Source organism: Lithobates pipiens, unplaced genomic scaffold, assembly GCF_037356315.1.
Source record: "Lithobates pipiens isolate NorthernLeopardFrog02 unplaced genomic scaffold, aLitPip1_a1.2 Scaffold_8, whole genome shotgun sequence".
Taxonomy (NCBI): domain Eukaryota; kingdom Metazoa; phylum Chordata; class Amphibia; order Anura; family Ranidae; genus Lithobates; species Lithobates pipiens.
Genome location: NW_027507903.1, coordinates 117,444,200 through 117,456,297, shown reverse-complemented (window position 1 = coordinate 117,456,297; position 12,098 = coordinate 117,444,200). Strand labels below are relative to the sequence as shown.

The 12,098-nt window shown below is 40.5% G+C and overlaps 1 protein-coding gene across 4 annotated transcripts in view; it reads left to right on the top strand.

Moving 5' to 3' along the window:
- The window catches only part of VPS13C (vacuolar protein sorting 13 homolog C), a 626,331-nt gene that overhangs the window by 601,448 nt on the left and 12,785 nt on the right, over positions 1–12,098 (top strand). For all 4 annotated transcript variants that reach the window (XM_077473219.1, XM_077473221.1, XM_077473220.1 and 1 more), the window contains 2 exons: positions 6,150–6,241; positions 6,855–6,978. In XM_077473219.1, coding sequence (XP_077329345.1) covers positions 6,150–6,241; positions 6,855–6,978 — 216 coding nt within the window. The remainder of the gene's footprint in view (positions 1–6,149; positions 6,242–6,854; positions 6,979–12,098) is intronic.

The following is a 12,098-nucleotide window of genomic DNA, read 5'->3' as shown; positions in this document are numbered from 1 at the left end:
AAGACCAGATTATCTCACAAATGCTTTGGATATTGGTAAAGAGAGGCGTTCCAATTAGGAAAAGTTCCATTTACATAGCACTTGAAGCAGGTATGGTCAAGAAATTAGAAATGCATTTGATTCTCTAGCTATAAAAAACTGCATGGAACAAAATGTGCATTATTTTTGGCCATATATGTAAGCACAGTTTGTGTTCTAATATCGCTAGACTGGAAGGTCAGGATGAACCCCACTTGTTATTCTCCAACTGTAGGTGTTCGATTGTGGACGTATTTTTATTTCTATATTTTTTGATATGAGAGGTAGGTTGAACCAGTGGGTAGTATCCGTATTGGTCTTCGGAATCATGCATAGAAAGGCCATCAGGGATTCTGGACTAAAGGTCCGAATGCAGTTAAAAGCGTCTACAAGTAGTGGGGATAGGGATTCAGCAAACTTCTTGTACAACGTTGTAGTATAAAGCAATGAATTCGTTAGGCCCTGACTTCTTATTGGTTTATTGCCTTTCAAATTGTATTTCTATGCTATATCTTTGGGCTAATTTTTGGTGTGATGCGTTAATGAGAGATTTAGGTTGTGCCTTTCTGTTCGGAGTATGTGAGGGGTGTCAGGTTTGTCTTAAAGGAGGTGGCGCATGTTTGAAAAATTGTGTTCCAGTTTTTTTAGGTGAAACATCCTTTCTTTTTTAAGACGAGTCTGTTTGGAAAGTGCTTGGCTACTTATATAATACTAGAATAGTTCTTGCTGTATGGAACTGAAAGTTTACATATTTCTGTCACCTGCAAATAAATGTAGATGCTAATAATCCTAACATAGTAATAATAACAGTACAGGTTTACCTCACTTTAAGGTGCTCCGTTAATACAAAGCCAGTTTACCCTGAGGGAACATATGCAGGTTCACTCCCTCGAGGATCTGGCATCGCTGCAGGGTCACACCCCCCCCCCCCTCCCTGCAGCGATTTGTTTGTTCAGCTTATACTCACCCTCTCCATTGCTCTCATGCAGCTCCTGCATGTCTCTGGACTCTTTCCTTGTGACACCCGGCCACTGATGCTGGTGTTGTGTTATAAAGTGAAAACTGCCTAGCTGCGCATTAAGATGGTTTCCGCCCACTAAATTCACCAAATCTTGGCTGTTTAGTCTCATAGTGTTCGAGGTTGAGCTCCTTATTCACAGAAACACCTGCATGGCAAATTAGGCAAGAATATAACTATATATAATATAACTATTACAATGATTAGACTCAATCTAACAATAGCATGGTATGTGTTGGGATTATACTGATCCTGGCTTGTACCAGGTGGCTGAGGATGACATGATCACGACTGCCCCTGCACCACTGGACTTGGTTACATTGCGCAGCCCTGCACCTCTGCTTCCCTTTACATTACACAGCCCCCTGGACCCCTTTAAATTGCACAGCCCCGCACCTCTGGTTCCCTTTACAATACACAGTCCCGTGCACCTCTGGACCACTTTACATTTAACAGCTCCTGGAGTTAATTTTTCATATCAACAAGCTGAGGATTGTTTGCTAGAACCACCTAGCAACCAATCTGGAAAGTTACCCCCGAAAGCTCCCGCTGTCTTATCAGTGCTGCTGTGTGTCTCTACCGTGTTCTCATTCAGCTTCCTGCTCCGCTCTGCTCTTAAAATGTCCGTGGGCCAGGTGCACATGATATCCTCATGTGTACTGACGGGCCGGACATTTAGCAGTGGCGGGCCATATGTTGCCAACCCCTGCCTTAAGTGATCCAGTCTTGACAGAAATATGCGAGTTTACTTTAATTTAGAAGAATGGAAAAAGGTGGGGGAAAAACACTGCACTAAAATGTGAAAAAGTGATGAGCAGCAAACAAAGCCAAGCAGAAAAGTAAATAATTAGTGTAGTGCTAAGTCTTGTATAAACAAATGTGTGAGGGTGTAATTAAACACACAACAAAATAATACACAATATAAATAAAAACATGAAATATGATATGGTACACAAAAAGGTGCAAAACCCAAAGCGGTGAACTGGGTAAGTATAGTTCAGACTAGGAGAACTTAATCCAGGGGTTGACAAATTTGCTTGGAATCTAGGAGCCAGCTAAAAAAGTTAGGTGCCAGGTCCGTGACAGCGATCTGGACCTGTCCCTGGCCTGACATGGAGACGAGTGAAGGGAAGATAGTGCCGCTTAGAGGGACATTTTATTTATTTTATTTTTTTCAAATGACAAATTTTTTTTAAATTGCATTTTAGTGTAAATATGAGATCTGAGGTCTCTCTGACTCCAGATCTCATATAAAAGAGGACCTGTCATGCTTTTTTCTATTACAATGGATTTTTACATTCCTTGTAATAGGAATAAAAGTGACACACTTTTTTTTATTTTTTTTTTTTTTTTTAAAGAACAGTGAAAAAAATAAAAGTTAAAATAAGAAGAAGAATTTTTTTTTAAACGCGCCCTGTCCCGCCAAGCTTGCCTGCAGAAGCGAACGCATATATGAAAGCGGTGTTCAAACCACACATGCGATCGGTAGAATGAGAGCAATAATTTTAGCCCTAGACCTCCTCTGTAACTCAAAACGTGCAACCTGTAGAATTTATTAAACAACGCCTATGGAGATTTTAAAGGGTAAACGTTTGTCGCCATTCCATGAGCCGGCGCAATTTTGAAGCGTGATATGTTGGGTATCGATTTACTCGGCATAACATTATCTTTCCCAATATAAAAAAAATTGGGCTAACTTTACTGTTGTCTTATTTTTTTTTATGAAATAAATTATTTTTCCCCAAAAAAGTGCGCTTGTATGTCCGCTGTGCAAATACGGTGTGACAGAAAGTATTGCAACGAGCACTGTTTTAGTCTCTAGGGTGTTAGAATAAAAAATATATATAATATTCAGGGGTTCTAAGTAAAGGGAAGGAGATAGGCTGGCAGGCAGGGGAAGCTCCATTAGCATTGCTGGTTGTCATTCCAACAGCCACCACAAGAGGGCGCCAGATTCCAGAAGGAACCATAGGATCGCAGAAGGCCTCGACCCGATCACGCCGGGGTGGTCCTCGGAGACAGGATACCCCCAGCTGTGCTGCGCCAGGTCGCTAATTTTAGTCGCAAATGCGACCTGGCGCCCGGGTTTTGACGAGCCCTGACTTAATCCAATATGTCCTATAACTAAAATAGTCCGCGTGAACACAAATATGCAGATATAGGTATTCCTGTGAGGTGATGCCAAACACGGATTCAATCTGAATATGGCACTGAAAAGAATAGAGCTGGAACCGGTTGTCTGAAGTCACATCTACACCAACCATTCAAAGATAGAAGATGGGTACTCTTACCGATGTAGGTGGACACACCTGTCATATGACAGCATTAGAATCTCAGTCTGGTGCTTTATGTGGACAATGATTGAATGGATCCTGGTGGGGGGTCCTCAATTCTCCGTCTCAGGGCTCCAAAGGAGCTAAAACTTTTAAAAAAATGCACGTATCCAGAACAGGCTCTCTTTCTCCTCCAATACTCAAGATGGAAAATATGAGGAAAAAAGCCCCTGTTGAAGACCCTTAGCGTCGAAACGCATCAGGCCTGCTTTCCTGTACCCCACATTGCTTTTTATTGACATTTTCTATTTTTGTGATCACTTTTTTAAAAAAATGTGTCATTTATGATTTATGACATATTGCAATAAACCTATTGTTTTTTTGTTTTGTTTTTTGACCTGCACCATTTGGAACCCTTTTGTGTTCTTTTTTTCCTCATATTTTCCATCTTGAGTATTGGAAAAGAAAGAGAGAGCCTGTTCTGGATACGTCCATTTTTTTAAGTGTTGGCTCCTTTTGAGCCCACCAAGATCCATTCAATCACTGTCCACATAAAGCACCAGCCCGAGATTATAAGCCTTTATGACCCACTGTCGTATGACGTGTGTCCAACTACATCGGTAAGAGTACCCATCTTTCTATCTTTGAATGGTCGGTGTAGATGTGACTTCAGACAACTGGTTCCAGCTCTATTCTTTACAGTGCCATATTCAGATTGAATCCGTGTTTGGCATCACCTCACAGGAATACCTATATCTGCATATTTGTGTTCACGCGGACTATTTTAGTTATAGGACATATTGGATTAACCTCCCTGGCGGTATGATTATTTCTGATTTTAGGTGCTGAAAGCGGTACAATTATTTTGCATGGAAATTTGGCGTTTTATATAGTAGGCCTGCAATTCTTAGGGATAACGCTCTTAAATCTGTTCAAACAAGAGTCTAGTAGACATCCCGGGTATGATAAACTTTATAATATAATAAATAATGATAATAAATAATAACAAAAATTATTCAATAATGTAATCAAATCCAAAAACTCTGAAATTTGCTCATTTGCAGAATTGTCGCTGTCATTAGATTTAGTGTTTGATGACGAATTTCCCCACAAATCGCTATCGCTCAATTCTGCAAGTGATTCTAATTTATTATTGCTGTTTTCTAGTTGGTCTAAAATCACTTTTGACATAAAGGGACACTTTTTGGTTGCTATGGACAATCTCCAAATTCCAGGCAGAAAGAAACAGTATTTATAATATAAAAATGCATGCAGGGCACTGAGCAGACTACTAGGGACAAAGGGCATGTGTATTTTTTTTATACAGTACTGTATGTGTTTTATGTATTTTTACTTTTTTGAATTTGGCGCCGATCTCCGCTCCCGTGCGTCGTAAAGTCGCAGGGAACGGAGCTCGGCGGCACTCAGGCACTATGTGAATCGAGCGGAGGACAGCTCGCACACACAGCGTGGAGGACATCGCTGGATCCAGGGAACAAGGGTAAGTAACCTCTCCCTGTATCCAGTGATGTGATCCCAAGTTTGGCTCAGGGTTACTGCTCGTGGTACTGAAATTGCAGTCCGAGTAGACCCGGGATTACCGCTAGTGAGGTTAAGTTCCCCTAGTTTGAACTATACTTACCCAGTTCAGTGACTTGGGGTTTGCACCTTTTTGTGTACCGTATTATATTTTGTTTTTATTTATATTGTGTATTATTTTGTTGTGTGTTTAATTACGCCCTCACACATTTGTTTATACAACACTTAACGCTACACTAATTATTTACTTTACTACTTTGTTAATTTGTCTGAGACTTCACAAACTTGACTGCCAGTGAAGTCTGAATAATGTCTAAACTGCATACATTTTCCACGTCAATAGGCCACTAGTTACTAAAGTTGAAAGGCGAATATCACAGCCTGGGGGTTTTTATTGAAAAAAGTAGTGGCAGCTTGTTTCCTAAAGGCAAATGTCTTCAAGTCACATACAGCCTCCAGTTTTGACTGGGCAGTTCAGTTGTCATTCTTCATTCTATCACCAGGTTAAAAGTGAGAAAGACGACAAATAGAACATTCCATAGCGCAACTTACCAACCAGTCTGCTGACCAACCAAATTAACCTGTCCAACAGTCTGTTAAAAACAGGGTTTAGTTAGCATGCATTTGCAAACGCATGTGAAAGCTGCAAAGCCTCTTCACAGCACCCTGTGTTGCTTGCAGTCTTAACTTTATAAGTGTCTCCACAGTGGAAGCACATGCATTAAATAGCTGAGGGGCAGGTGAGCCTGGAGGCAGCCCACTCCTCCTTAAAGGAACAGGAGCACACTAGACACCCAGCAATAGCATAATGGCAGCGAAGGTGCCCAGTGTGTCCATGGACCAACATTTACACCAGTAACAAAAACAAATGGTCCCTGCCCCCACCTATAACTGGCCTTCACAGCAAGGAGCACATGGAAGGCCAAACACATGAAAGACAAAAACGGAACATTCCATTGCTCAACGTACCAACCAGTCTGCTGACAAACCAAATGAACCTGTCCAACAGTCTATTAAAAACTGGGGTTTAGTTAGGCCTGATTTTCTTTTCTTATGCTAGAAATATATATTTCTATAGGAGCATCCTCTCATATATAACATTTTGATGTGGTTAACTATAAAAGATATGTCAGCAGAGCATGTAAGGAACTATTAATACATAATACTTATATTGCTTTAATATAATACCACATAATTGGGAATATTCATAGATTTTGGAAATCTATGAATATGTTGCAGTTTGATAGAGGAATAATATTTACACATAATTATTTTGATTATTTTCTCTTTTTATATTCTAGAACTCAAACTTCAAAAAATTGGATGGGGAAATTTACAGATTCTCCTGCCCTCTTGACAAGAATAGAAAAGCGAACGTTGTGGTCACCAACAGGTTTGTTTATCTTATCTTCGGTTGACATATTTGAATTAAGACTGTTGTAAGTATATTCACTTGACAATGAATATACATTGGCTTCTATGGCTATTATGCCACTGGTTATGTTGCCTGAACACAGACACTTTGGCAATGGAAACTTAGCTCTAAAAGCTGTGGATGCATTATACAATGTTGATATCTACCTACAGCCAGGGTGGGAGTGAGTGAAGCCCTCCCAAACCAATGCAAGCTACGGTCACTGCATCCAGTATAAGGCCTAAGATGACATATTATACATCTGCTTTTAACCAGAACAATGCCAGTCAGACATTGGCTCATCCTGCCACTCTGTAGAAGCACTCTCCTACTGGACGCAGGTGATGTTTAGCTATGTGCACATGAATTATATTGGCTGTAAAAAATGCAATTTTTCGGGTCTATGGCAGTTTTACTTTGTTATTGAAATACAACTTGCAGGCAGGTGAGTGCCTAATATCTACTGAATTTACTATATGGACTTGAAATCGAATGCAGGCTGAAGATGTGACCAACCTACTAGATGAAAAAGGCATGCATTCTATGTAATTTGTGCAATTACCTTTCTGATTTCTGCATTTTTTTTGAATAGGCGAATAATGTCTGTGAAGGAAATGGAGATCTTGGGTCACAGGAGCATAGATTGGGCTTACTCCTTTGAGGAGTTTGTCTGTCCACCCAAAGTTGAGGAGAATGCACTGACTTTATCAGTCAAGGTATATAACTGTTCACTTGTATGGGTATTTGACAGTGGAATTTGGAAGTAGAAACGTTTGTAGATAAAATGCAGTCAGGCAGGTGATGTGTTGCCCAAAGTGTAGTAACCAATAGCATGCAGTCAGCGCAGTCTTTTTTGAATGTTGATACTCATCACAAAGTGCTAATTTTGATAACTGTTCACTTTATTTTAAAATGCGTTTTTCATGCTCTGTCCTTCATACATTATACAATATTTGCAATCATGACATACTATTTATGTTATACAAGTCCTCTGTCCAAGAGCAGGAACCACAGGTGTGTGCAGCCTATTGCATTAGGACGTGCACCCCAAACAGAACCTCAAACAGACGTGTGTGTGTATATATAGATAAGTAGATATATACTTATCTAGATATAGATACATATCCACAGTGGGGAAAATAATTATTTGGTCCCCTGCAGATTTTGTAAGTTTGCCCACTTAAAAATAAATGAAGGGTCTAGAATTCTTTATCATAGGTGTATTTTAAATCGTAGAGACAGAATATTAACTAAAAATCCAGAAAAAAGACATGATACAAAAGTTATAAATTGGGTTGCAGTTCAGTGAGTAAAATAAGTGTTTGATCCGCTACCAATGAATAATAATCCTGGCTCCCACAGGCTAGCTACAGTATGTGCTCACGTAGTACACAGTTTAGTCCTGTCAATTTAAGAAGGCGCTGCTAACGGCAACTCTTTATGTGTGTAAAAGACACCTGTCCACAGAATCTTTCTTCCATTCAAACCTCATCATGAGCAAGACCAAAGAATTGTCAAAGGACATCAGGGACAAGATTGTAGACCTGCACAAGGCTGAAATGGGCTACAAGACCATTACTAAGCCGCTTTGTGAGGAGACAACTGTTGGAGCAATTATTCGCAAATGGAAGAAATACAGAATAACCATCAATCGCTCTCGGTCTGGAGCTCCATGCAAGATTTTTCCTCATGGAGTAGGGATAATCATGAGAAAAGTGAGGGATTAGCCCAGAACTACACGGGAGGAGCTTGTGAATGATCTCAAAGCAGTTGGGACCACAGTCACCAAACAAACCATTGGTAACATAATACGTCACCATGGGTTGAAATCCCTGCAGCGCCTGCAAGGTCACCCTCTTCAAGAAGGCACATGAACAAGCCCGTCTGAAGTTTGCCAATGAACATCTAAATGATTCAGTGAAGAATTTGGAGAAAGTGCTGTGTTTAGATGAAACCAAAATTTTGTTCTTTGGCATTACTTCGACTCGCTGTGTTTGGAGGAAGAAAAATGCTGACTATGACCCTAAGAACACCATCTCTACAGCACGGAGGTGGAAACATTATCCTTTGGGACTGTTTCTCTGCAAAAGGTGCAGGCCAACTTTGCCACATTGAGGGGCTAATGGCCGGGGCTATGTATTGTAAAATCTTGGATGAAAAATTTCTTCCCTCAGCCAGAACACTGAAGATCTTACAGCATGACAATGACCCAAAACATACCACCAAGGCAACAAAGGAGTGGTTAAAAAAAGCAGACTAAGGCCATGGAGTGGCCTAGCCAGTCTCCAGACCTTAATCCTATAGAAAAACTAATGGAGGGAGCTGAAATTTCGACTTGTCAAGCGACAGCCAAGAAACCTTAAGGATTTAGAGAAGATCTGTAAAGAAGAGTGGACCAAAATCCCTCCTGAAATGTTTGCAAACCTGGTATCCAACTTCAAGAGGCATTTTACCTCTGTGCTTGCCAGCAAGGATTTCTCCACCAAGTACTAAGTCATGTTTTGTTTGGGGATCAAATACATTCATTAGTCACTGACCAGCAACTCCATTTATGTAAAATGTGGATCATGTGTTTTTTTCTGAATTTTTGGTTGATATTCTGTCTCTATCATTTAAAATACACCTATGATAAAATTGATCCTTCATTTCTTTGTAAGTGCAAAAAAGGAGGGGAATTTTGGGACTTTAAATGAAGCACAAGTATGTGCCTCCATCCCGGTAATCGGTACGTAATAGAGGAAGTTTGGGACTTTAAAATGAAGCACTTGGATAATGGAGGTAGGTTTTAACCATATTAAAAAAAAAAAAAAATGTTTATTGATTGTTCAGTAACAGATCATAAAAAATAATAAAGATCAAATTCATATATACTTTATGAATTTGATCTTTATTATTTTTTATGATCTGTTACTGAACAATCAATAAAAAATTATTATTTTTTTAATATGGTTAAAACCTACCTCCATTATCCAAGTGCTTCATTTTAAAGTCCCAAACTTCCTCTATTACGTACTTTCTTTGTAAGTGGGCAAAATTACAAAATCTGCAGGGGATCAAATCATTGTTTTCCCCACTGTATATATACGTAGGTAAAATATTTTTTTTGATCCCCTGCAGTTTTTGTAAGTTTGCCCACTTACAAAGAAATGAAGGGTCTATAATTTTTATCATAGGTGTATTTAAATGATAGAGCCAGCATATCAACCAAAAATCCTGGGGAAAAAAATGCTATAAATTAAGTTGCAGTTCAGTGTGTAAAATAAGTATTCAGTCCACAAGCAAAACATGACTTAGTACTTGGTGGAGAAACCATTGTTGGCAAGCACAGAGGTAAGACGTTTTCTTAATCCTTAATGTTTCTTGGCTGATGCTTGGCAACTGGAAGTTTCAGCTCCCTCCATAATTTTCTATAGGATTAAGGTCTGGAGACTTAGGTCACTCCATGACCTTAAAGTGGTTGTTAACCCACGTCTAATAAATGCTGCCATCCTCTCTGTACCAGTATATGAAGTTTCCCTTTGCCTGTGTTCTGTAAAAAAAATCTGCCCTGATTGTACATGTATGAGCTCTGTGATGGGCTGGTCTCTGGTGCAGGGGTCCTGTGATGGGTTGGTCCTGTGATGGGTTGGTCCTGTGATGGGTTGGTCCTGTGATGGGTTGGTCCTGTGATGGGTTGGTCCTGTGATGGGTTGGTCCTGTGATTGGGGGGTTCTGTGATGGGTCAGTCTGTGATGGGGGTTCTGTGATTAAGACCATCTGTAATGTAAAAGCGGAGGCTGAGGACACTGATGTAAAAGGGGGTCTGTGATGTGAAAGGGGGGACTGAGGACACTGATGTAAAAGAGGGTCTGTGATTTCTGCCATAGAAAAACACAAGTCTCTGAAAGGGCAATAGAAACCAATTGTTTTCTCTGTGTCCTGTTCACACTGCAACAGCACCCCTGAGTGCTGAGCAGTGTGGTGCAAAATGCACACTGTTTCTATGCACCGCAACTGAGCTGCAGTGCATAAAAATGAAAAAAATAAATTTTGACATTTCAATAAAGTTGAAAGAAAAAAAAAGTTTAACGTGTGATGTGTGTGGGCCCGTGCTGTGACATGTGGAGGATCTGAGTCATAACACCAATATGACATTTGGACCTCTGCTAGAAGAAAATGTTTCTGACCGAACCCCCATGAATTTTAATTCAGTACCCCTGATTTAGATGTTCATTGGCATGACTGTACATGTGCCTTCTTGAGGAGGGGGGGACTCACCGTGTTTGGAGGAAGAAAAATGCTGACTATAATACTGAGACACCATTTCTACTAGGGGTGCAACGGATCAAAAAACTCATGGATCAGATCGGTCCTTGGATCAGAGTCACGGATCGTATCATTTTTTGGATCAGCAAATAATAATTGAATTTGAAAAACCCCACTGCAATATACATCTCCCCCACTGTAATATCCACGTCATCTCCCCCAATGTAATATTGGCTGAGCATGGATGGGTATTGCAGAGTATTGGCAGGGTATTGCAGAATATTGGCAGGATAGGTATTGGCAGGGTATTGCAGAGTATTGGCAGGGTATTGCAGAGTATTGCAGGTAGGGATGAGCCGAACACCCCCTGGTTCGGTTCGCATCAGAACTTTCGACGGATCGCAAATTCGTACGAACGTTAGAACCCCATTGAAGTCTATGGGACTCGAACGTTCGAAATAAAAAGTGCTAATTTTAATGGCTAATATGCAAGATACTGTCCTAAAAAGGGTTTGGGGACCTGGCTCCTGCTCCAGGGGACATGGGTCAATGCCTAAAATGTTTTTAAAAACTGACGTTTTGGCGGGAGCACTGATTTTAATGACGATTAAAGTGAAAAAAAAGGGAAATATTCCTTTAAATATCGTGCCTGGGGGGTGTCTATAGTATGCCTGTGAAGTGCCACGTGTTTCCCGTGTTTAGAACAGTCCCTGCACAAAATGACATTTAACTGAAAAAAAGTCATTTCAAACTGCTTGCGTTTTTAATGTAATATCTGGTTCTGGCAATATGGATGAAAATCATTGAGAAAAATGGAATGGGTAGACCCCCTGCCCATTACCAGCCCTTTTGGGTCTTGTACGGATATTAAGAGGAACCCCGTACCCATATTAAAAAAGGAAAGACGTGGAGCCCCCAGGCCCTATATACTCAGAACAGCAGTATACAGGCGGTGCAAACAAGACAGGGACTGTGTAGATTTGTTGTGTTAAGTAGAATCTGTTTGTAATTTTGAACTGGTACATTTTTAAAGTGTAGCTCCAGTCAAAAAATCAATTTTTAAGCTTTTTGGAAAACATAGGGAAGGGTTATCACCCCTGTATAATTTGTTTTGCCGTCCGTCTTTTTTCATCTCACTTGCTGTTGTCTCCTTCCGTTTGCAAGTAGGAGACATTTGTAAGTTGGATGTTTGAAAGTAGGGGCCTGCCCTATATGCTCTGCAGAAATGGTGGAACAAGGTTTTGGTGTTGCCACAACATTGTAAGCCCTCAAAGTGACTCTTGGTGGGCGCTGGAGTGCCCTGCTGTGAAGGATTATATCAGTAATTGTAATTGCATGCCATTGTTGAACAGTGGTAGAAAAATTGGTCCTTTGGTGGTTGTGGTGCTGGTGCCACAACACTATAAGTCCTCACAGTTACTCTCGGTGGGCACAGGAATGGGCCCTGCTGTGAAATATTATATCAAGAATTGTAATTACATGCCCCTGTTAAACAGGGGCTGAAAAATTGGGCCTTAGGCACTGGTGCCACGACACTGCAACCTCTCCCATATACTCTAGTTGTAGTGCAGGAATGAGCCCGGCTGCAAAG